Source organism: Lithobates pipiens, unplaced genomic scaffold (assembly GCF_037356315.1).
Source record: "Lithobates pipiens isolate NorthernLeopardFrog02 unplaced genomic scaffold, aLitPip1_a1.2 Scaffold_19, whole genome shotgun sequence".
NCBI lineage: Eukaryota > Metazoa > Chordata > Amphibia > Anura > Ranidae > Lithobates > Lithobates pipiens.
The window spans coordinates 123,968,184-123,994,866 of record NW_027507764.1 but is presented as its reverse complement, the minus strand read 5'-3'; the positions used below and the strand labels follow the sequence as shown (position 1 = coordinate 123,994,866).

Genomic DNA, 26,683 nt, shown 5'->3' with positions numbered 1-26,683 from the left:
ATAATAAGCAGCCCCAGGAGGATGTCAGCATAGCACAGGGATGGTGGGAGCCCCTCATAATAAGCAGCCCCAGGAGGAAGTCAGCACAGCACAGGGATGGTGGGAGCCCCTCATAATAAGCAGCCCCAGGAGGAAGTCAGCACAGCACAGGGATGGTGGGAGCCCCTCATAATATGCACAGCAGAGGTACAGCCCCAGGAGAATGTCAGCACAGCACAGGGATGGTGGCAGCCCCTCATAATAATCAGCCCCAGTAGAAATATGACACCGCTCAACCTCTTCAAAGAGGAGGGTATGGGCATATAGTACGGTGTGCTTTTTTTGGACAAGGAAGTGAGCCAAATGAAGAAAGAAGGTCTCTGTGCTCGATTAAAAAAATTGTTTATAGACATATACATGGTCTACTGGTCACATGTCAATTCCTCCGAGATCCATGCCTCATTCATTTTTAGAAATGTGAGGTAGTTAACACTGTCGTGAGCTAGGCGAGTACGCTTATCGGTCACGATACCCCCTGCTGCGCTGAACGTCCTTTCGGACAGGACACTGGATGAGGGGCAAGCCAACAGTTCGATTACAAATTGGGCAAGCTCTGGCCAGAGGTCAAGCCTGCCCACCCAGTAGTCCAGGGGTTCATCACTCCTCAGAGCGTCCACATCGCCCGTTAACCCGATGTAGTCAGACACCTGACAGTCTAGGTGTTCCCTGATGCTGGATCCAGATGACACCTGTCGAAGGGTCGGCTGAAAGAATGACCTCATATCCGAAGTCACCAACACATCTTCAAACCGGCCTCTTCTTGCAGGCGCTGTTGGATTGGTACCCGCAACTCCTTCTCTGGGAGTGGGAATTGCTCCTCTGCCAGCGCACGCAAAAGCAGAATGCAGCATTTCTCGAAGCAAGGCCTGGAAGTGCTCCATTCTGCCAGCCCTCTGTGACGGCGGTAACATTTCCGCCATTTTGTGTTTGTACTGGGGGTCTAAGTACATTGCCACCAAGTACTGGTCCTTGACCCTTCTGCTTTTTATACGGGGGTCCCTATTAAAACACTGGAGCATGAAGGCCCCCGTTTGCACTAAACTGGAAGCGGTGTGGTGGCCTGGCTCCTGCTCATCATCCAGGATAATGTCGTCCTCTTCATTCTCCTCTCCCCATCCACGCACAACAACAGGGGTCCCAGAAAGGTTTAAAGCATGCTCTTCTTGCTCCTCCTCATCCGCCCCGGCACCATTCTCCTCTGACTCCTCTTCAGACTCCTGTTGTTGACTTGTCTCAGAGTAGCCCCCCTGGAAATTCATCCAGCATTGCGACTTCCTCATCTTCCCGCTCCTGCTCCTCCACAGCTTGATCAATGAGACGACGCAATGCACGCTCCATAAAGAAGGCATAAGGTACCATGTCACTGATGGCGCCATGGCTGTGACTGACCAGTTTGGTGATCTCCTCAAATGGCCGCAGAAGTCTGCATGCGTCGCGCATGAGCAGCCACTGGCGCGGTGAAAAAAACCCCAGCTCCCCAGAACCTGTTCTGCCGCAGAGTTCATACAGGTAGTCGTTAACTGCACGTTTCTGCTGGAGCAGCCTATCAAGCATATAGAAGGTTGAGTTCCATCGCGTCGGGCAATCGCAAATAAGACATCTGACTGGCAGATTGTGTCGCCGCTGAATGTCAGCAAGGCAAGCCATGGCCGTGTAAGATCTTCTGAAATGGGCTGAGATTTTCCTTGCCTGCCGTAAGATGTCCTGGACCCCAGGGTATTTGACAAGGAATCGCTGCACGACCAAGTTTAAGTCGTGTGCCATGCATGGCATGTGCGTGATTTTGCCCTGTTTCAATGCGCTAAGCAGATTGGCATCGTTGTCACACACCACTTTACCAACTGTCAAATTGAGCGGTGTTAGCCACTGATCTGCCTGTGAACGCAAAGCTGAAAGGAGTGCCGGGCCAGTGTGGCTCTTGGCTTCAAGGCACAACAGACGCAGCACGGCATGGCAACGTCTCACCTGGCATGTCGAATAGGTTCTGGGGAGCTTGGGCGGCGCAGCGGAAGAGACGCTAGCAGCGGAAAAGGAGGAGTCAGCCGAGGAGGAGAGGGAGGAGGATGGAGTAGGAGGAGGAGGAGGAGAAGAAGAGCCAGGCCTGCATGCAATCCGTGGCGGTAAAACCAAATCTACACAGGTGCCACGGGTTACATGCTTGACGGCCGTCAGAAGGTTCACCCAGTGGGCAGTAAAAGTGATATACCTTCCCTGCCCGTGTTTGCTAGACCACGTGTCTGTGGTCAGATGTATCTTGGCACCGACACTGTGTGTCAGAGATACATTCACTTGCCGCTGAACATGGCCATATAGCTCTGGGATGCCCTTCTGTGAGAAATACTTCCTTCCTGGGACCTTCCATTGTGGTGTTCCAATGGCCACAAATTTGTGAAAGGCCTCCGAGTCCACCAGTTTATATGGCAGTAGTTGGCGTGCTATGAGTTCTGACAAGCCAGCCGTCAACCGTTGGGCAAGAGGGTTATCCGGCATCATCATTTTTTTACGCTCGAACTTTAGGCCCACGGAAGCCTGCCTTTTTGCAGAAAAAAACGTGAGCTTGGCGTGATGGAAGGTGGAGTGGAGGACAATTGTGAGGAGAGAGGAGAAGGAGAAGTAGAAGACGAGGCTGGACGGTGAGAGCCTGGAGTGTGGCTTTGTGTGTTCCGTTGCTCCCACTGGGCTCGGTGATGGCTGCTCATGTGCCTTCTTAAGGCGGTCGTCCCTAGGTGAGTGTTGGGCTTACCGCGACTAATGCGTTGACTGCAAAGATTGCAGATGGCAACGCTATTGTCAGCAGCGGACACGTTAAAAAAGCCCACACTGCGGAGCCATGTGCCGGTGTCCTGGGAGCGCCAGATGTGACCGTACATGGTCGATGACTCGCTCCTGATACATTTGCAGTCTGCTTTGTCCCTCCTGTGCAATGTAAGTTATTCCTGCTTCTCCGCCCTATCTGCTGGTCCATATCTCCCTCTGAACTCCCCTCCTCTTCTTCTCTTGTGGGCACCCACGTGACATCACTAGACACAACATCATGGACATCACCTTCCTCACCTCTATAAGTAGAGATGTCGGAGTAGGCAGCAACACCGGGGACCAACCTCCTCCTTGGGCTGATCTGGTCGTCAGACTGCTGAGTAGCGGTTATTGCTACCTCCTCTTCCTGATCCAATACCAAGAGTGGCTGCGCATCAGAAATGTCTTGATATGGATCGGAAAATAATTCCTGTGACTCAAGCGGAAGGTATGTGGTGGTGGTGGTGTTGTTGGTGGTAGTGTCTTTGGGGGTGCACATAGCAGAGAGTGAAGAAGAGGGTGCAGATTGAGAGGATGAGGAGGGTGCAGACGAGTAAGGCTGAGTGAGCCACTCAACCAAGTCTGGTGCGTCCTTTAAAGTAATTGAACGCACCTTCTGCAACTTCCCACTTTGGCTCAAGCCTGTTGCTTCTGCCCTACCTCTACCACCCCTGCGGAAGGGCCTGCCTCTTCCTCTGCCTGTCATTTTTTAAATGACCCTGTGACAAAACTCTCAGTCCCTATACTGATGAAGGACTGCTGCAGTATAGGGCAGCGGTCAGCAGTAGTGCACCTCATCCCTATGTATTGTGGACCTATACCAGTCCTTATAGAATAGCAGACTGTACCTCACTCAACCCTATGTACTGTAGTACCCTATACCTTACCAGTCCTTATAAGGACCTTTGTGGAACAAGTAGGTTGTGTGTGACTGATTAGCAGACTGTACGTCAGTCCCTATACCGATGAAGGACTGCTGCAGTATAGGGCAGCGGTCAGCAGTAGTGCACCTCAACCCTATGTATTGTGGACCTATACCAGTCCTTATAGAATGGCAGACTGTACCTCACTCAACCCTATGTACTGTAGAACCCTAGACAGACCAAGTTACCAGTCCTTATAAGGACCTTTGTGGAACAAGTAGGTTGTGAGTGATTAGCAGACTGTACGTCAGTCCCTATACCGATGAAGGACTGCTGCAGTATAGGGCAGCGGTCAGCAGTAGTGCACCTCAACCCTATGTATTGTGGACCTATAACAGTCCTTATAGAATAGCAGACTGTACCTCACTCAACCCTATGTACTATAGCACCCTACACCAGATTATTACCAGTCCTTATAAAGGACCTTTGTGGAACAAGTAGGTTGTGAATGATTAGCAGACTGCAGCAGAAGGGCAGCAGTCAAGTATAAAATTCTTTCTATATTTGGAAGAAAGAATATTATACATGTACAAGCCTATTACCATACCACTGATACCAGTCCTGAAAAGAACCTTTGTGGACCTAATATAGTAACAGCTACTGATTAAACTGACCCTCACTGCCTCACACACTGCTTCCTGCTTGTCCCTATATAAACTGACAAAACAGAGGCTACTGGAACAATAACTGGAATAGCACTTTTGTGGACCTGATAGTAACAGCTAATGACTAAACTGACTGTCCCTACAGCAGACACACCGTCCTGTCCCTTTCTCTAAACTGACAAAAGACACTCAGGCTGCTGCAACAATCAGTAGCACAGCAAACCTATATACACCTAACACCTATACCAGTCCTGAAAAGAACTTTTGTGTACCAAATAGCTAGCGATTTGGGTCACTGCAATCTCTCCCTGCTCCACACAGCAACCTCTCCCTATAGTGACAGAAGAAAGAATGTAAAATGGCCGCTGGATCGGGTGTATTTATAAGTTAGGGGGAATGTCCAAGTGTCCATGTGCTGTAATGTCTCAATTGGCTGTCCTGTACCCCATGATGGATGTGTCATCATAGGTCAAAGTTCTTTTACACAGTAAAAACACGGAAGTCCGCCGGGCGAACGGCGGCAATAGTCCGCCGATCGGGCGAATCGCGAACAGCCGAAATTTGCCGCGAAATGACCGCCGGATGAACCGTTCGGCCATCACTACTTAAGAAACCTCCTATCTTTTTGCACTTTATATATGGACTGAACACTGATACTTACTGTCATTGATTTAAAAAAATACCTTTTTATATATTTTTTACACATATATATATTTTTTTACACTGATTTATTTATGCATTTGGATTAAATTATCCCGTAAGATATCTGCTGCTATCTGAATATTCATGCACGTCTGCACAGGTTGGGTGTAGAGTACGTTGTGTTTTTGGCACTTGTGCATGATAATTTATATTTATTCTTTTGAATTTACTATATTTATTTCATTTTCACTGTTTCACGTTGCACTTTAGTACGGATGTTTGCACATATTTCCCTGTATTGTTTACATTAGCCACTTTGGTATTGTTTGCACTTTCCCAGTGTACTGGTTGCACAATATTACTGTTACGAAGCAACTTTAAGAATAATAGTACCTGTATTCATTTATATTCTTTTTTTCTGCATCCTGCTACATTAATTCTTGCTGGTGTTACAAAAACACAGTAATATACTACCCCTCTTCTTAGTACTGCCTTAGGATACTGAACAGCGCAACACCACCTCCTTGAGTGATTCCATTAATGCTGGTTATACTAGACAATGCATGGGGTGTGTGGTGATAACTGGACCGTATATGGAGGTGTAGTGATAATGGGACCAGGGCCGCTTTTAATATTGATTGGACCCTGGGCAAAATTTTCTTGGGGCCCTCCCCCATTGCAATTCCACTCTCCACCCGCTTTGAGACATACAATAAATAACAGCCAGACTTAAAATCAGTTTACTATATCAGATCAGGCAGCAATTGTGATTGGTTGCCAGCGGTTACAGCATATCTTTTACTGCTTAATGACTGGTTGCTAGAGGTTACAGCACACATTATGGCTCACTGAATAGTTGCTAGAGGTTACAGAAAATTATTTCTGCTTGTTAATTGGTTGATAGAGATTACTGTACAATAATACTGCTCACTGATTGGTTGCTAGAGGTTACAGGACATCATCTCCTCACTGCAGGGGAGCATGATATACATATGAATTCCACCTTTATTTACATATTAATCCTGCAGCCGCAGCTATTTACTTAGTAATGCTGCCGCTATTTACATATGAATGTCGGTTATTTACATGTAAACACAGGGTCTGCAGGTGAGTCTTCTGTACACAACAATAGGGCAGTGCTGGGCAGCATTAGTAGCAGCACTTCACACTGAGATATTGGGACACAGCACAGGACTAAAACTTTAAGGGACAAGGGAACTTAAACTGGGATATTTGGCAAGTATGAGGCAGCTGCTTTGGGCCTCACAACAATGACAGGGCCCAGGGCAGCTGCCCCTTTTGCCCTGCCTTAAAGACGGCCCTGAATGGGACCATGCATGAGATCTGGGAATAATTAGATCATATATGGGGCGCCATGATAATTGAATCCTGCATAAAATCTAGTATTAACTGGTTCATAAATGGCACAACCAACTCTAGCCATGGAGTCAGTCAAGATTGATCCAACATGACACATTAGTTATCCTGACAAGTTTTTTTTTTTTATTATTTAAATTAGTACACCAATTAAAATTCGGCATAAACATATGCAGCTTTTATTATGTTAGACAGAACAAAAAAAATTAACAATAAATAAAAGTAAAAAAAAAAACACTAACCTATGGCCTGGTAAATTAATCGGTGGGTAGCACATAATATGATAACAAATAACCGTAGAATTTTTCCAAAAATATCATGATAAAAAAGGTCTTTGGTTAAAATAATGCCACACATTTTCTAAAACAAAAAAAAAACTGGCAAAACATAAATGTTAATTAGAAACTTTAGTACATTTTGTGAAGTTAAGCATTTTATTTAGATTTAGCAGCAATTTTTGTCTTCTCAGGCAGCAGTAAGATGTACCCAGGTATCAAATGGTAGTTAATGTTTCCCATTGTCAATGTACAATTCTAGGAGAATTGAGGCCAAGTTGAGAGCAGCGGAGGGTTCCAATGTAATTTAGCTTCTGCCTTGATTTGTACATAGACTGATTCAAACATATCTGCATTACAGTAATAGACTTTGGCACTCAGTAGTAACATTCCTAGCTGTGATCATATGACTAACTAATTTATGGAAATAACCTAATGGAATATTTTACTTTTTTTTTTTTTACCAGCTTTTCCTTTGGATTGGTAAATCTTCCAATGAATATGAGAGAAATGAATCAATTAACAGTGCCAAAGAGTATCTGAAGTCTCACCCCGCAGGGCGTGACCTGTCCACACCAATAATTACAGTGAAACAAGGACATGAACCCCCAACTTTTACTGGCTGGTTTGATGCTTGGGACTCTCATAAGTGGAGTGTAAGTAACCTCATCCGCCCCATTTCTGTTTTGTATATAATAATCAGCAGAAGTTACTCAGCATATAAAAATACAGAAAAAAACCATAATGACATAATAAAAGAGTACATAAACTGGTGCTGAAGATTCAAATCTCCTGCTGATTTCCTAAATCTTCTGGGGAATTCAGTTTGAATATCTGTACATTGCAGTTTTCAGGTCTGCGTACCTTTCTTGACCATTACACCAGGGCTCCACTATTCCTTTGAATATTTTAAATTTGTTTAATTTTTTTTATTCAAGAAACATTTCGAGGTACGTAGTTCTCCTGGAATCACACATTTGCTCACACACAATCTTTAACCACAATAAGACTGTTATTATACAATAAATCTGTAACAAGCAAGGTGTCTGAAAACAGCTAAGGCTGAATTTTTTAATTTGTTTTGCATCACTGAGCATATATCAGAAGTAGAAGAAACCTAAAATGTGGGTGGGATGAGAACCAATAAATGATTGTGGGGCAGTCACCACTGTTGGATTTCCCAGTGGATACAATAAGACTTGGGGTAAATCAGCTCACTGACTCCATCTTTGTTCCTTGCCACGTACACTGTTACAACACAAACTGTTTTTCAAATCTCCTAAATGGGGAGCATATCATTTTACATAAAACAAGAAACTAATATATAAATCCATACTCATGAATTACAACTGTGTGTATCAAATAATGATAATAATAAAGTCCAAAAAAAACACCACCAAATTCTTCAATACAAGTGAAAGTGAAGTATTCTTAATTGCTGCGAGGAATAAGTGCCCTCTTCCACCTGACCATCATGACACCCATAACAGGTAGTCAAATAAGCATGGGTATATGTGAAGATGTATCCTCCAGTAATACGGCCCCCAAATGGTAAGTCCGGCAACGATAGTGTTAACATAAATCAAAAGGGGAAGAGAGGACTCCTTATAGTGTAATATGCAACAAATTTATTCCATAAAAACATGTAGCCTAATTACCAGTGGAAGATGGCACTTATTCCTCACAGCAATTCAGAATACTCCACTTTCACTTGGATTGAAGAATTTGGTGGTATTTTTTTGGACTTTATTATTATCATTATTTGATAGACACAGTTGTGATTCATGAGCGCGGTGTGGAATTTAGATATTAGTTTCTTGTTTTATTACTAGACCTTTGGTCTCACTACGGGCTGCTCTATATCTATCTATTATATATATATATATATATTATATAAAAATAAAATAAAATTTGGTATTTTTTGATCCAAGGTGCGAGACCCAGGTTTTTTTCTTAAAAAAACATTTTTCAACATATAATTTATATGTTTATCAGATTTTTATATTGGTCTATTTTTCAGTCTGATTTGTCATATGAAGATATGAAGAAGAACTTGGGTGATGTGTCAGCTATCTCACAGATAAGTGTGGTAAGTCTGTTGGAACTCCACGAAATTTGAAGGTCATGTCACATGTGAAAAAACATTACGATGTTGTAGAGCAGGCTAAACTATATCTCAATTTATACAGACTTTACTGATTGCACTTAGGATGAATTTCAAGTAAGAAGACACTTGGCAAACGTTGTGAATATTTTTGGATAAAGAAAATTAAATGTTTAAACGTCAACATTTTAATACAAGTGCCATATTCATATTTCACCCTGCATCCTCTATAAAAGCCCTGTAGGATCAGCCAATACAGCCAATAAAATGAGCTTTCAAAAGTGTGGTGAAATCTTGAGTTACCTGCCATGAGGAAATCGGCTCCTCTGTTTGTTTGTTTTTTTGGGTTTTTTCCATTTGACGTAGCCAGCAGAGATAACTGTAAATACAACATTTATTATAAAACGTGGCAGAGCATTATATGCACCAGACTTTACATTTTGGCAAGAAATAGCACACAAATGCTATGGGTCCGTGAAATAGACAGCACAGAAGACAAAGCTTGCTTTGAGGCTCTGTTTGTCTGATTGACACCTCCAATTTGGCCATCTGACAAGTGAATGAGCTACTGTTGTGATGGCTCACTGAGTTCAGTAAACAAGTTGGTTTCAGTAGAGCTAATCATGTAAAAAGACAACTAGCCCTCCACCTGCTGGCTGCATAGAAGACTACATAATTTTATTATGTAATATTCACCTACAATTTTTATTTTTATTTGTCCAGGCCATAATAAAATAAAAATATGGAAACGTTGCTGCTTACTTCCTTTAAAGGGAAAGAATAGGAAAATAGCACATCTAAATTACAGCAAGAAACTATTTTCAAATAAACTCACATCTTCAAACACAGCCAAGAGCTTCTCTTAAAGGATAAGTTCACCTTTTGGAACATGTAACATGTTCCTAGTGCTGCAGCCACCACCTGCTGCCCCCCTCCCTATGGCAGCAGTAAGGGGAGAAGTTTCCCATACTAGCTGTCACTGTTTATAAACACTGCCCACATAGCCGCATCATTCAGGCACACAGCTCTGGGTGTGAATGAACTTCAAGCCCCCGACATCCTTGTTGGCTTGTGGTTCTCAATGAACTACCACGGCACTGTGGAGTGCCGTGGTAGTTCGAGTCTACCTGTCAGGGAGCGGGGAGTATCGGCTTACTCGTACAGGATGTATGGGGAAGCAGATACACTGACAATGTGCAGGAGACCTACATGACATCAGTGATCTGCTGATAGCTGGTGCAATGCTTTCCAGGCTCCTGCAAAAAAAAAGAAAATTAATGCACATTTTTTTTTCCTGCAAAAAAAGCGCATTTAATATTAAAAAAAATAATTACCGTATCCTTTAAACCTTTCAATGCCAAGTCGTGTGAGACACATCATTGACAACTAAAGGGTTTAAGTGACCCTGCCAACACAGGGTCACTTTGTATGTTAAAGTATATCTGTGAAGCACCCTCTACCTAGGTAGGTGCTAGAATAGGATTTTTGTTTTGAAGAGTAGGTACATTTAGGCAGGCCTGGCTGGCTGGCTTGTTTTGGTTTGTGTGGACTGGGAGTGGCTGAGAGCAGCAGCTGGTGACTCACAGGCAGTGTCACTGAGACCTCCCTCTTTCTTCTAGAGGATTCTAGAAGGAGAGGAGGAGGGGAGCTGTCTGGGGTGTTCCAAGGAGCGCTGACCAATCCCCAACCTGGATTGGCAGGGGGCAGGCCTCCTTAAATATCCAGGGTCAACCAAGCTGGGTAGGAGTTGTTGGATGGAAGAACTGGAGATGGAGTACTAGGCTGTCGGGGCCTTTGAGGGACCTCCCTAGTCTGGGGGGGGGGGGGGGGCTGGCTGACTTTGGGTCTGGAGCTCAGGTGCAGGACAGAGCCTTTCAAGACAACATGAAGGTTCTGGACAGGAGGCACAGGAGGGCAGCAGGAGCTAGTACTGCCAGGCAAGTCTTCAGTAAGGAACCATTTGTTGCAGCTAGGAGGGCTGGTGAGTGACATGCACTGTCGGGAGGACTGGGGAGGCATGCCTGAGAACTGGGAGCATGCAGTCTGAGATGGGTGCAGAGCCAGTGGAGTGGACTGTGGTGTCATGGGCAGTGGAATCGGGCACCCCCTTAGGTGGGTACCACTACATCTGTAATAGAGGAAACTATATCATTTTTCTGCTTCCCCATTTGTTATCTTTATTCCTGTTTTTTTATTATGCTCTTTGCTTCTGCCCAGGTGTTAGATGTATTTGACCAGCTGGATGGGTCAAGTTGCACACATCGGTTTCTCCTGCTGGTCCATACTTTACTACAGGACATATAAAGAGCAACCACAGGAGTTATAGAGCAACGCAAAGCACAAATGCTTATGCCTTCTGAATTCTGTTTCCCTGCACTGAAAAAAGCATGCACCACTATTTTGTGCATTAAGATATATTGATAGCCATTCAAAATGCTGTCCAATGCAATGCACAGTGCTATGAATGGGCCTATTGACTTGCACCATGAGATGAAGCAGTAACTATTGCGTAATGCGCAAAGCAGAAAGCAAAGCCTGCGTTTTGTAATGAACAAATATAGCTGCCTTCAACTACATATTATACATAGCAAGCATACAAACAGATGCTTTTATAAAAAATTAATACACATTTATAACCTTATTTAATTTCTGCAGGACTTGCAAAACACAAACATAAATGCGAACAGCTCGAGTAAGGTCAGCGCTCCAGCAAAAATAGAGAACAGTAATGTGGCAGCCACAGTCTATAAGCCACACAGGAATGAAAATCCGCCAATCAGCAATGGTAACCACACCGCCACCAATGGCACCCCCAGCAACAGCAACTCTGTAGCAGAGGCTTTCCCACAAAGCAATGGAAACAATGTATTCAACAAAGAGCTACTCATTAACAAAAATACTGAGGACCTGCCTGATGGAGTAGACCCTACAAAAAAAGAGGTGAGTACAATTTGGTCAAAAGGAAAATAAACAGCCATTTAAGGGCAGTTGTGTAATGCTCATAATTAATGTTAACCTGCCATTCATGCAAAGCAACAGGTTCACTTTAAAGACCGCTTCCACAGCTTGTAAAGGCCTGTATACACAATCAGAAAATCGGATGAAAAATACCGCTTTCAAAGAGATCGTATGATAATCTCATGGTTAGGACACAGCTTTTGGGAGCCGATCACCACAGTTCATTTGATATTATTTGAAGGGATAAACACGAAAATTTTTCTTGTATGATACCAGATCGCACCATTTTCGTTTAATAAGTACAGACTTCGTCTGAAAATACAATACATCACTTCTAAATTTTTATTCTGTTGTGCAAGAATTCAAAACTTTAGCAAACTCTTAATTTTTGATATGGAGACTACTAGCATGCAACAAAAATGGACGGTCATTTGTGCGATAAACTCATCATGTGTATGAGGCATAAGTCTTAGATTTTTTTCAGACTTACTGTAAATGAAACCCATGCTGCATCTTATACGCGCACTCCCACCCCCACAATTAAGATCAAGAATCCCTGTGTAGGACCAGATGAACCACTCAGGGCTCAAGACACTCCCTACCCCATGTGTCATTACTGGGCCAATGATTATTTTCAGGTGGTTTTGCGTGGAAGGCAGAGAATGAGTCTCATGATCCCAATACTGCCATTTTTGTTCATTCCCGGCATTGCTGTGATGGGAGAGTGAAGGAAAGGTGAGCAAATGCAAGGGGGAGTCCGAGCATGAAAATACCCTGTCTTTTTACATCTTAGCGCCCAAGATAGAACATGAAAAACACATAGCGGAGGAGAGCAAAACAAAACCCAAGAAATTATTTAAGTATATAAACAGTAAAAGAGGGAGGACAGACCATATTGGCCCCATAAAAAATGAGGAAGGGAATCTGGTTACAAAGGATGGTGAGATGGCAAAGGTATTGAATTTATTCTTCTCCTTGGTCTTCTCCTCAGTCAGGAGAAAATCAAGGGGCTTCAGTAACCAAAACTGAAGTCTTTATCCTCATGACTAGGGATGGGCGAACATTCTGGCCCGAGCATAAGTTGGGGCCGAACTTTGGTTGTGTGAACAATGAATATTATCCGGTGTTCGTGGCAAATTCGAAAACCCGCGGAAGTCAATGGGACCAAGTCAATGGGACATTAACACGAAAAATCAAAAGTGCTCATTCTAAAGGCTTATATGCAAGTTATTGTCATAAAAAGTGTTTGGGGACTCGGGTCCTGCCCCAAGAGACATCTATCGATGCAAAAAAAAGTTTTACAAACTCACGTTTTTTCGGGAGCAGTGATTTTAATAATCCTTAAAGTGAAACAATAAAAATGAAATATTCCTTTAAATATCATGCCTGGAGGATGTCTATAGTATGCCTGTAAAGTGGCGCCGTTTTACCCGTGTTTAGAACAGTGCAACAGCAAAATTACATTTCTAAAGGAAAAAAAGTCAATTAAAACTGATTTGTAATGTAATGAATTGTCAGGTTTCGGCAATATAGATAAAACTCATTAAAGAAAAACGGCATGGGTCCCCCCCAGTCCATCGGTCCATTACCAGGCCCTCTGGATCTGGTATGAATATTAAGGGGAACCCCGGACCATAAATTAAAAAAAAATTGCGTGGGGCTCCCCCCAAAATCCATACCAGGCCCTTCAGGTCTGGTATGGCTATTAAGGGGAACCCTGCACCAAATTTTAAAAAAAGGCCTAGGGGTCCCCCCCAAAATCCATATCAGACCCTTATCCGAGCATGTAACCTGGCAGACTGCAGGAAAAGAGGGGGGATGTAAATCTATATCAAAAATAACAGGCTTACTGGCCAGATCAACACGTAAAAATAATAGAAAACAAGAAAATGAATGCAGCCACCACATCTAAGGATTGGGAAGCTACAATATAATACATTTTATTTATTAAGTTTGAACATTGCTTTAAATTGGCAATAAAGTATTTTCTGCTACGTTTACCTACAGTTAAGCTTATAATAAAGCTTGCCTGTAGGTAAAATGAATATCTCCTAAACGTGCACCATTTAGGAGATATTCCACGGAGCTGAAGCCGAGTCGGTGACGTCACTGGCGTATGCGCTCTGAAAGAATGGCACACCGTGACAGAAACCGTGACATGTGGGTAGGAATCAGACGGCCGGGGCTCGCAAACCCGGTAGGAAGACAGGGTGAAGATGGAAGCCCTGTCAGTGGTGACAGATCTCACTGGAGGGCTTTGTTTTAACGTAAGTGTTGGAATTCTACTAGTATGTGATACATATTAGAACATTAAGTCTTGCAGGGTGAAATTGATTTTTTTTTTTAATAAGCTTTACTACCGCTTCAAGAGCTCATTTACACTTGCTATGACTTTAGCACACCTTAAAGCGTATTATGTGTTTTCGATGCTTCGATGATACTTCAGTGATGCTTTTTTTTTATAGCTTAAGGGCCAGTTCACACCATAGAAACGCAGTCCAGATGCGTTCCAGATGTTTTTCTGAATGCCAGTTTTTGCCGCGTTCCATCGCGTTTTTTATGTGTTTTTAACGCAGGCCAATGCTTCCCCCCTTTTTCCTTAACCTTAAATAAGGACATGTGTGTTCGGTGTTCCAGTGCGTTTTGGATGCATTTTACAGTGTTCCAGTACAGTCCTGTGCAGGAAAAATGCAGCATGTTCTATTTTTCTTTTTTTTTGGAACACACTGGAACTGCAAGCACTGGTCTGAACTATGCCATTGCAAACCATATAACCTACTTTCCATGCGTTTTTTTTATGCAGAAAAAAACACACTGGGCAGTATGTGGTGTGAACTGGCCCCAAGTAAAGCTTGGCAGGTGCCCTGTGTGTGCGTGGATATCTCATACCTGCAATTTCTCCAAAACAAAGTGAAGCTAAAGCTGAATTAAAGCCTCAGGTGCTTCGAGTGAGCTTTGTCTCAGACTTCTATGGAGGCTTTGAAGATGCTTTGAAGGACCACTAAATTGACAAAGGGTATAATTTTTGAAGCTAAGCAAATGCAAGGTGTAAACAGGACTATAAGCAAACCATTTTATTTAGTGAGAGTGGCTTTGACTGGCATTCAGAGAGCTTTAAAAAAGTGTGTCCAGAGCCATATTTTGAAGCAAATGTAAACCAGCCCTAATCATTTTAGACAAACAAGATAATGGCTCCAGGCTGACTTGAACCAGCTGCACAATATCCACCAAATATCGAAAGAATGGGCCACATTGCCACTATTCCCTTTTTAAAAAAAAAACAAGCCTTATTACTCTGAAGGTCAGAGCATCCCACCAGACACAGACACCTCCCTCCCTCTACAATGAAGTCCTATGTTATGGTGAAACATGTCAAAGGAGAGGTCTGTATCTAGCAGGATACTGTCATTCAAAGAGGGATAGAGAAAACAAAATATGTCAATAGCGGCGATGCAGCCAATTCTTTAAGGCTGGGTTCATACTTATGCAGATTGGATGTGTAGAAATCCGCATCCAGTTCGCATGACAGGAGAGTGTGACTGGTTCTCTATGGAGCCGATTCACACATCTCCGTTGTGGCGGCGGAGGGGTTTGCACAGGAGTCCTGTGTGTCTTTGGCTCAATTTCAGGACCGAATTCAGGCAAAAATTTGGCCCTGATTCATCCCTGAAACAGAGAACGGAGAACGTGAGCCACATCCGTCAGAGGTGTGAACGCCACCTTAAACTTAAATCATTGAAGTAAATAAAATAAATCTAAGTTAGAAAATACTGTCTTTAGAAAAAGTGTCACAATACAAATTTAAAGTAGTATGAAATGGTTCCAAGCTTATAAACCACTTAAGGACCGCCGTATTGCCAATGTACGTCATTACAATGGCACAGGCAGGCACAAGCACGTACATGTACGTGCCTGCCTTCCAGCGGGTGGGGGGTCCGATCGGACCCCCTCCCGCTGGATACGGCGGTCCGGTTCGCTGCAGGAGCGATCCGTGATGAGGGGATGGCCGTTGGTTTCTGGCCACCCCCTCTCGATCGCTCCTGGCCAAAAAGAGGCTTCCTCCCACTGTGTATTGTATACACAGGAAGGAGGAAGAGATGTCATTCTCCTCGGGGCGGTCTTTTTGACCGGACTACGAGGAGAAGACAGAAAGTAAGTGCACCAAAACACTACTCTAACACATAGGTACACAAACCCCCCCCCCCCCCCGATCGCCCCCCGATTCCCCCCCCCCCAGTCACAGTGTCACTGATTGCATTGATCATTTATTTACTGATCACTGCATTCAGTGTCAGTTGTAAAAGTAAAAACTGTCAGGGCAGTTAGTGTTAGGTCCAGGGTAGCCCCCTATCACCCCCCAATAAAGGTTTAACCCCCTGATTGCCCCTAGAGTTAACCCTTTCACCCCCTTTTGCCAGTGTCACTAAGCGATCATTTTTCTGATCGCTGCATTAGTGTCACTGATGTCGCTAGGTAGCTAGTTATTTTTTTAGGTTCACCGCCAGGTTTTTATAGCGCTAGGTACCCCGATATACTACCCAATAATGGTTTTAACTCCCTGATTGCCCCTAGTTAACCCTTTCACCCCCTTTTGCCAGTGTCACTAAGCGATCGTTTTTCTGATCGCTGCATTAATGTCACTAGTGTCGCTAGGTAGCTAGTTATTTTTTTTAGGTTCACCGCCAGGTTTTTATAGCGCTAGGTACCCCATATACTACCCAATAATGGTTTTAACCCCCTGATTGCCCCTAGTTAACCCTTTCACCAGCGATCACAGTATAAGTGTCACTGGTGACGCTGGTTAGCTATTTAGTTATTTAGGTTCCCCGTCAGGTTTTTATATAGCGCCAGGGACCCCCATATATTACCTAATAAAAATTTGAACCCCCTGATTGCCCCTAGTTAACCCTTTCACCAGTGATCACCATATAAGTGTTACGGGTGACTCTGGTTAGTTTGCTTTTTATAGCATCAGGGCACCCACCATTTATTACCCAATAAAGGTTTAACCCCCTGATCACCCGGCGGGTGATATGAATTAGGTTTTAGGGTCAGGGTCGCCCCAGGCAGCGCAAGGTTAGTGCCAGTACCGCTAACACCCACACGCAAAGCATAAACCTCCCGTAGTGGTATAGAATCTGAACAGATCAATATCTGATCTGATCAGATCTATACTAGCATCCCCAGCAGTTTAGGGTTCCAAAAAAACGCATTGTTAGCGGGATCAGCCCAGATACCTGCTGGCACCTGCGTTTTGCCCCTCTGCCCAGCCCACCCAAGTGCAGTATCGATCGATCACTGTCACTTACAAAACACTAAACACATAACTGCAGTGATCGCAGAGTCAGGCCTGATCCCTGCGATCGCTAACAGTTTTTTTTGGTAGCATTTTATATTTAAATCCGGAAGGCAGTGCTTGGTTTTTGGGGTCCCGTACGTGGCTAGGCTCACAAAAAGTCCCCCGCATGTGGTATCCCCGTACTCTGGAGAAGCAGCAGAATTTATTTTGGGGTGTAATTTGACTTATGCCCATAGCATGTGTGAGCAATATATCATTTAGTGACAACTTTGTGCAAAAAAAAAAATTGTAAAATTCCTGCAACTTGTGGCAAAATATAAAATATTTCATGGACTCAACATGCCTCTCAGTAAATAGCTTGGGGTGTCTACTTTCCAAAATGGGGTCATTTGGGGGGGGGGGGGGGTTTGTGCTATTTTGGCATTTTATGTCCTTCGAAACTGTGATAGGTAGTGAGGAGTGAAATCAAAAATTTGCACCCTTAGAAATCCTGAAGGCAGTGATTGGATTTCGGGGTGCCGTACGCAGCTAGACTCCCAAAAAGTCCCACATATGTGGTATCCCCGTACTCAGGAGAAGCAGCAGAATATATTTTGGGGTGCAATTCCACATATAACTATGGCATGTGTGAGCAATATATCATTTAGTGACAACTTTTTGTAAACTTTTTTTTTTTTTTTTTGTGTCATTATTCAATCACTTGGGACAAAAAAAAAATTCAATGGGCTCAACATGCCTCTCCACAACTTCCTTGGGGTGTCTACTTTCCAAAATGGGGTCATTTGGGGGGGGGGGGGTTGTACTGCCCTGCCATTTTAGCACCTCAAGAAATGAGATAGGCAGTCGTAAATTAAAAGCTGTGTAAATTCCAGAAAATTTACTCTAGTTTGTAGACGCTATAACTTTTGCGCAAACCAATAAATATACGCTTATTGACATTTTTTTTTACTAAAGACATGTGGCTGAATAAATTTTGCCCTAAATGTATGACTAAAATTGAGTTTATTCGATTTTTCTTATAACAAAAAGTAGAAAATATAATTTTTTTCTCTAAATTTTCGGTCTTTTTCCATTTATATCGCAAAAAATAAAAATCGCAGAGGCAATCAAATACCATCAAAAGAAAGCTCTATTTGTGGGAATAAAAGGACGCAAATTTCGTTTGGGTACAACATTGCATGACCGCGCAATTACCAGTTAAAGCAGTGCAGTGCGAAATTGTAAAAAGACCTCTAGTCCTTAGGCTGTTTATTGGTCCGGGGCTGAAGTGGTTAAAGAATACATTTTAAACAGCCCAGTGAACATATAGCAAATTATGTTCTGGGGAATATGTGGGCACCAGAATTCGTTTTAAATCCAGGTCCATTGGCACAGCTTCCCTGAACTTCCCATCGGGAGCGTGCTCACTGAGTCTTAGTAACAAAGGGACCACTCAGGTGCTGTCCCTCCATTAGATAGGAGCAAGGAAGTGGCTTGCAATAGGCTGGACGCACACGGCTGGCTGGGAGAGCACTCACATAGTCCTATGGGGCCAAACTAAATCAGCAAGGCGAGGACAGCACTCAGGGGACCAGCTCTCTCACCAGCAAACTGAAACTTCAGTACATTAAGAGACAGAAAAGATTTTATTTGTTTATTCAGCATTTGGAATGGTTAACAGCTATTTTGACTTTAAATATAAAATAAAGTTACACACATGCTAAAACATAAAGGCCAGTTACATTTTCCATATTATAAATTCATATTTTATGTTCCTTTTAACAGATGTACTTGACTGATAGTGACTTTGTCAATATTTTTGGGATGCCTAAAGCCCAGTTCTGCCAGCTACCCAAATGGAAGCAGCAAAATATCAAAAAACAACATGGCCTGTTTTAAATATTCGTTGTCATCTACGAGGAGACGTCAAGAACCATCTTACTTCCAAAGTTATCCATACATCTGCTGAGATGAGCACATTCCTGTTTTCTATTCTGTGATTTGTATTTATTTAGGTTTCTATAAATTCAGGGATTTTCAGGAGCTGTGAGCTTTGGAGTTTTTTTTATCACCCTATTTACCCCAGGATAGCTTATCTGCAAACTTAGATAATGTGACCTTTTTTCTGATTTCCTTGACATTTCCACAACAATGTAGTGCCCCTTCTCCCTCTCTCCCTGATTTTTACAATATTTCCATATATATATATCCCCTATTACATCATGACCCACCTCCCTAAGACATCACACTAACCCTTCCCAACTGGACCACATTTCTAAGCTGTTTATATTGTGAGGATAAATACACCTAGATAGCTTAATGCTTGATTATCTGTAGGAGATCAAAAAATAATAGAGCATGAAGATATGAGTTTTGAAAAGACAATTTACTAAAATAAACAATAAAATCAGTTTTTTTTTAAAGTCTATATATTCATAAGGTATTATTGATGCAGTAAGAAAATTTGAATCATTTTGGTATTTTCTTTATGGACCTCATGCAGCAGAAAAGGACATGCTTATGAAGTAAGCATTTCTGCTGAAATGTTGATTTTTTTTTTCCAGATTTGCGGCTTTATAAAAAAAATTCTCAAAATTTTGTTAAACAATTTTTTTTGCAATTTTCTTTATTGCAGAAAAATCTAGAAATGTTAAATTCTGGCTGTTTATTCGCCATTTCTGTACTCTGTATTTACAGCTCATTTATTTAGCTATGGTGTGTTAAAAAAAAAAAATGCGTGCTTCCATTTATGACCATGGAAGGTACCAAAGATGAGGCAAGCTGATTTATTTACCTCACCAAAACCCATAGATGTGAATGCAGCCTCATATAGTGGCAAGACACATAGCAGTTTGTTGCAAAATTGGGAGAACGTAATGAAAAATAATTCCATACCTCTTCTTTAAATAGAGATAGAAATACAGCAAGCATGCACCTTCATGAAAATAGTTTCTAACATATCCCAATGTCTCCAGAGCCAATATATCCTACTCAGCCTTTGTTGCAATTCCGAATATGCAGAGGAATTATTATAAAATGGCTTGTCATTAAAATTTACATACACTGGTGCCATTCTTTCCATCCGATGATTTTTTTTTTTTTAAACTCTAGAGGTTTATTAACAATAAACATAACCATTGCCAACATGTTAAATACTGATTCTCCTACTTGCTGTAGTCTTGTTTATTACCTCTAACCCTGCTGAAGGGGGGCAGAAGAAAAGATACAGCAGAAAAATGTGCCAAGGTGCAATTTTGAAATAGCATTTTATTTTTATTGTTTAATCATTTCATGTGATCTATTAAACTCACTCCAAAAGTTCATTATTTTGTGTTGCCTTTTTTGTTTAAGTGCACAAAAACAGAACCATTTTACAACATATGATAGTCTGAAGATGTGTGCAATGTGCCCTGTAACACCAGACACTTCACATTATGCTCTACACAGCTGATGAAATATATTTTATCAAAAGATAAAAAAGGAAACGCCTCGAGAGCAGACTCCCTGTCTCAGAGTACACTAATGAAAGTGGTCATTCCATGTATTTCTGTAAGACTTTGTACAGTAAGGTCTTGCACACACATAGGCTTCAGCTTGTGGAACAATTTACAGCAAACCAGTTTTATAAAAACTTTTAAAACAACCTTCGGTAACATACAGTAGATCATAATGGGAATGCTGGTTGTCATTTTATACAAGGCTTTTATATCTCCCAACTTTAGAATTTGAGAATGAGGGACACTTCAGGGAGATAGTTACCTGCAGTTGAAGGAAGGACCACTGTAGGACCACCTTCACAGTTCTGCTTATTCGTTTTTCAGAACTATGTATATATTGCACTCCCCATTCAGTTTGAGCCAATCTTGGCAGAGTCCATCAGACTGACCTGGAACAGAATTTGCAAATAGTGATGTAGCACTGACCCCCAAAGGAGCTGCTGGTTTTGTTGGGCTTACCGTTACCTTCTTGACCTCACCTCCGTCTAGGGGTTCCCGTGGTAAATGGCCCAAAGCAATGCAGAAACTGACACTGAATCTTCTTTTGGGTTATTTATTTAGAAGATAAGTCTCTTAATGCAGGATAGAGGGTTAGGAAGGAAGTTCAGGTTCTTTTGGAACTGCAAATATAGAAAGAAATAGAAGAAATCCAGAGAATAAACGTTTCACAACTGTATTCTCACAACCTCTGGATAGACCTCCTCTCACTAGGCCTAGCAGCCGGTAGGGTGTTAAGTAAAGCAAAGTCTCTGCCACAGACTTGGTTATAGAACACTTGAGAAATAAAAGTCTCTGCCACAGACTTGGATGTAACCGAGGGACGTAGACAAATTTAGAGAACTATCATACGGTATCAGTATCTGGTCCGGCGATACTGTATCAATATAGATCCCCAAAGTGTCCTTCAACTGAGCCTCCAGGCTCCTTCAGGGAAACCAGCCTTGCACATGGCCTTCTCCCGAAGAGTCCTCCTGGATGCTTCTCCAGTTGCTGGGCCTCTCCTCAGATGAGATGGCACTGGACCACCCTTGGATCATTAGGGCCTGTCCCTGCAGTTGCTTCGCCTCGAGCTATCCAGCCTCGGAATTGCATGGATCCACACCCCATGCCAGGAGGGCCATGAGGGCTGGTCAGTAGGACCAGGACCAAACAGACAGAAAATATCTTCTGGACTGGAACCCCCTTGCATGTGATCTCAGTACCTTAAATATCACCTCCCAGAATACACAGCAGGAAAAACCCTCCCACTAGGCTGGTTCCGAGAAAGGGGTGGCACTCAATACACCCAACTAGACTGCGTTCTACCACTTGCTGGTGGTGACAGCGACACCTGCAGCCCAGGAGAACTCAGTGCAATCCAGCCAGACTGCTACTGAAACCAAAATTTAGCAAAATTAGCCCTAAAACCCAACTGTGGTTTTAGGAATATTAATTTTCAAAACATACAGGGTGTGCTCGTCAGGAGCCAGCGCTACAGTGACATACTCCTCCCAGGTCATTTTCTGTAGGTTCACGTAATATGGGGGCAATTGGCAGCCCAGTCCTTGCCACCACCAGCCCATACAATGCCATGTGTCTCAAGGAAGTGAACTCCTTTTGGTTTAGGATGTTGTCCATATCTGGCACTAATAGGTGTCTCATCCCCCTTTTAAAGGAGCCTGTTTATCCATTGAATAAAAAGAAACAGTCTTTCCAAACGTTTCCTGTTCTTTGGGGGGGGGGGGGGGGGGTTACTGGCTTGGAGGGGAGATCCAGGAGATAGTCCTTGATTGCAGTATGTTGCTCCAGGTCAACTTACCTACACACTTGAGAGTCTATTTAACTTTTTACAGACCTTAATGTGATCTAAATAGACAAGTTAATTTTATCCTTCTTGTACCTAATTGGGTATTCCTGACAAAGTGATGATTTACCACATTACGTTTACTAATGAAAAGGAGTGCAACTGCGTAGTCCACTTGCCTTTAGTAAATAAACCCCAATGTTACGTTGCATCTCTTTATCTCATGTCTTAACATGAAGAGGTATTAATGGATGTACAGGGCAGAAGGACAGGACACACTACATAGAACCTGTATACTTCAATTCATTTTTTTTTTATGGTGCTTGTAGCATGCCCAACTGGTTAAAGCTTAACTCACAATTATTTTTAGTTTTGGACAGTGCAAAAAAATTAACTCTGTGAGGTTTTTTATTCTGTCTGTGGCCTGTTTGAATTTTTCTTTAGAATTGTTAAATGCTTACCTTCATACTCCCCCCCCCTCATGTTTTAGGGGATCGAATTTAAGAGATATGTAACATACTTGGTGGACATTCCCTAAGGTTAAATGCCCATGGATCTGGGTATATACAATACTATCCTTATAGTCAACCTTCTTAAGGACCCATGAAAGCTTTTGTACAAACCCATGAAAATATATTGCACTGTGTAGATACATTCATTATGCACATCTTTATTGCAACATTTCTACTCTTTTCTCTCTCATTCTCCCTTTTCTTCTCAGTGTGGCTAACGGATTGGGTCTTTGACATTCCCTTTTGTCTGCTCTTTCTGTTTTTGTATTGCACGGTCTTACCACATGATGGGATAGGTATTTTTGACCATTACCACATTATGGGATACAAGAGAAAAAAAGGTACCACGTACTTTCACTCGGTCCCAAAGTGAAATATGTCAGGGGCGTGGCTTGGCTGGAGCCTGGGCTGAGGCTGTTGTTTCACATATCCACAGGGTCTTGCAGTCATGTGTGGCACATAAGACCTTTTTTGTCTTTTACATCATTGGAGCTGGGATGAGCTCTGTCCTTGCCAGCGCTCCCAGCAGTGTACTACCTTCAGCGACACCCCCCCATTTGTTGTTGGGTCACATTATGGGATGGTTATTCTTGACAATCAATGTTTATTACTGTAGCGCCTTGATCTTGATGGGCAGACGCTATGAGTAGAAATTTAGTTTGTCTGAGCTGTAGTTTAAGCTCAGACTGATTATGATAAAAATTCTGGTTCTGTTCCAGTTCAGCTAGGTTGTGTGGTTTTCCACTTCCACACTTGTTATTGGCCAAGGTTGGAAATTGCAACAAGCTGAGTGTATTGAGTGCCTCCTTGCCTGAAAGCAGTCAGTGGAAGTGGTCTGCCTGCTGTGCATTCTGGGAGAGAGTACTTAAGGGACAGACCCCGTGATAGGGTGTTCCGTTCCGACCTGATGGCCCTCCTGGCCTAAGGTGTGCTGCTGCCAGTCAAATTGTCTCGGGGCCAGCTGGCCAGAGGCTTCATTACTGTAAGGTAGGCCCAGAAGTCCTGGGGCCTACCAATCCAGGGGTGGTCCTGAGCTGTCTTGCCTGCGGGAAGAAGCCAAGCAATTGGAGAAACCAGGGGAGGACTTTTCCGAAAGGGGACTGAGCAGCAAGGCTGGTGACTCTAGAAAAGCCTGGAGACTCAATTGGAGGACACATCCCAGGTCATTTACCTCACAGTATAGCCAGCACGGCTGAAAGAAACTGGTATTGTGCAACTGTTCTTTGATATTGCAAAAGTTGCTGGTTACACAATCCTGTGGCAGAAGATTGTGCAACAGTTCTACTAATTCTTCAAGGCTGTTGCAGAGACTATGGGGTTATTTACTAAAGGAAAATCCACTTTTTGCACTGCTAGTGCACTTTAAAAGTGCACTTGGAAGTAAAGTCGCTGTAGATCCGAGGGGGGCATGCAAGGAAAATAAAAAACAGCATTTTAGCTTGCACACAATTGCCTGATAAAATCAGCAGAGCTTCCACTCATTTCAGATCTACCCCTTAGATTTAGAGCGACTGCACTTGCAGTGCAAAGTGGATTTGCCTTTTGTAAATAACCCGAGCATCACATCGGCTGCTAGGTCAGTGAGAGAGGCCTATCCGGTGGTAAACAGCTGGATCCAGTTGTGGAGCCGTTTGTCCTTTGGATCAAGAAGTATTCATGACTTACAATTATAAGGTACCTGAATCCCCCCTAAACCTTCCATCCCTCTACTAAAATATCTTTACTGTCAATAAAGCATTGAAAAAAAAGGACTAAGTGTCGGAGCTGAAATCTGTGAGAAATTCTTTACTGGGACCCCCCATGACGGACACGGTGGAATGGTGAGGTAACCGTAAGGTCACTCAAATACCAGCAACTCCTTTGGGGGTAAGTGCTACATTACTCTTTGGCAATGTGGCACTACCTTGTGAAAATAAACCTGATTATATGCTTCATACTCTCTAAAGCTTAAAATTGCAATACTTCTGACTTGCATCTTGTTTGCCAAAATCAGGTCTACGCAATGAGTTTTATTGCTCTATATAATGTTCTTCTGTTAATATGTGTCCTCAAGCTCAAAGTAGTATTTCATATATACCAAACTAATCTTATAAATGTCCTCTCTCGCCCCCTCCTAAAACGTATTCTGACTAAAATGTGTAAGATCGATATTTATACTCGCCTATTTTCAGCCCGCTCTGGTTCGTTTACATTATCTCTGTGTCAGCCAGTGCTAGCAGCAGGGGAAGGAGAGAGTGCTTGACAATAGCTGACAATGCCTGGGGGTTACATCACCCATAGGCCTACTTTGGTCCATATGTTGTTGACGCACCCTCCTCGCCCCTGCTGCTGCTAAATATACAGATCGTTCCTTCACAGGTTAGTCAGAATAGGTGTTTGGAGGGGGAGAGGGAGCATTTAAGATTAGAAGGTATAGTTTATCACAGAATTCTACTTCAAGTAAACGTGTGGTCAGATTTTATTAACAAAGTTAAGAATGAAAGGCAAAACATTTTTGTATAGATATTAAAAAACAAAAACCCATTATAAATTCCTTTTTTCATAAGTGATCACATCCCTTCTGTTCTCAGCTGAATAAGAGCTGGGGGGGAGGAGAGGCAGCAGCAAACTGATCTTCCCAGTAAATGGCTGTGCGGGGGGGTTCAGGACAAGTCTGATCATTGGAGGAGACCATACAGAGTTCCCAGCTGACACAGTGTGTTCTCCTTAGTGTGGTCGGTTTTTAATTAAGCAGAGGGACTGGCGGGAACACCAGAGATTTTACATAAAGGAAGCAATACCAAAAGGACAAGATATTTTCTCATACAAGTACATGGTTCAGTAGCCACATATTAGGCATATGCAGTGTTGAGGTAACAAACACTTTAAGAATGTGGTCCATCATCCTGTGAGTGAAGTCGAGGCCCCATGTGATTCAAACAGGAGGACCCCATATTGCTACAGACAATATGGTTTTGCGAAAGATAGGATTTTTGTACTCACTGTAAAATCCTTTTCTCTGTAATTCACGAACCGACACAGCTCCTCTCTGTAACAAAATGGGTTATTAGCCCTATCACTGGAGATACTAGGCAAGCTGTAATACAACACTTCAGAACTTTTAGTTCTGCCTATGGTGCGGTCCCTATGCTACAACCCCAGAGCCTGCTCAGGCAGAACTCAGTACATCAACAAGCAGTATAACGTAAAGAGAAAAAGGAGGGGGCGGTGCTGTGTCGGTCGGTGAATTACAGGGAAAAGGATTTTACGGTGAGTACAAAAATCCTATTTTCTCTTATATTCACCGACCGACACAGCTCCTCTCTGTAACAAAATGGGACATCCCCAAGCAGTGCCAAATGAGGGGTGGGAAAAAACAGCATAAAAACTTCATCCACCATGGCAAGTGGGAACTAGTGAAACTAAACCCACAAAAAAACAACAGTGTGTGGAAAAACACCACCGCATAACCGGGTATCCTCAACAGGAGTTATCCCCAAGACCACAACCATTTGCGGAAGTAATGCAACAGTGCATTAACATAACAGTACTGCGCTTTTATCGAAAAACCAGGAAAATATATCAATTGCATGTAGAATTGCAACTACACAGCCGCCTGCAAAACTTTGCGGCCAAAACAAGCATCAGTCGATGCACTAACGTCTACCTTGTAGAACTTGGTGAACGTATGGGCAGACGATCAGGTCACCGCCTTACACACCTGAGCGACCGACACTTGGTGTCGGAAGGCCCAAGACGTTCCGTTTGCCCTTGTAGAGTGGGCCCTGACCGGAAAGGGGGGCACCTGCCCCTTCTAGGCGTAGGCTTGTACTACAATCTGTCTGATCCACCTGGAAATGGTGGCAGACAAGACCACCATACCCTTCTTTGGGCCAGCCACCGAAACAAACAGTG

At 42.9% G+C, this 26,683-nt stretch overlaps 1 protein-coding gene across 1 annotated transcript in view; it reads left to right on the top strand.

Annotated features, from left to right (window-relative positions):
- LOC143996266 (villin-1-like) overlaps positions 1 to 20,320 on the top strand; it is a 147,914-nt gene extending 127,594 nt beyond the window's left edge. The window contains exons 17-20 of the mRNA XM_077491235.1: positions 7,125 to 7,313; positions 8,678 to 8,746; positions 11,417 to 11,701; positions 18,783 to 20,320. Of these exons, the coding sequence (XP_077347361.1) occupies positions 7,125 to 7,313; positions 8,678 to 8,746; positions 11,417 to 11,701; positions 18,783 to 18,896 (657 nt within the window). The 3' untranslated portion in view covers positions 18,897 to 20,320. The remainder of the gene's footprint in view (positions 1 to 7,124; positions 7,314 to 8,677; positions 8,747 to 11,416; positions 11,702 to 18,782) is intronic.
- Positions 20,321 to 26,683: the final 6,363 nt, after the last annotated feature.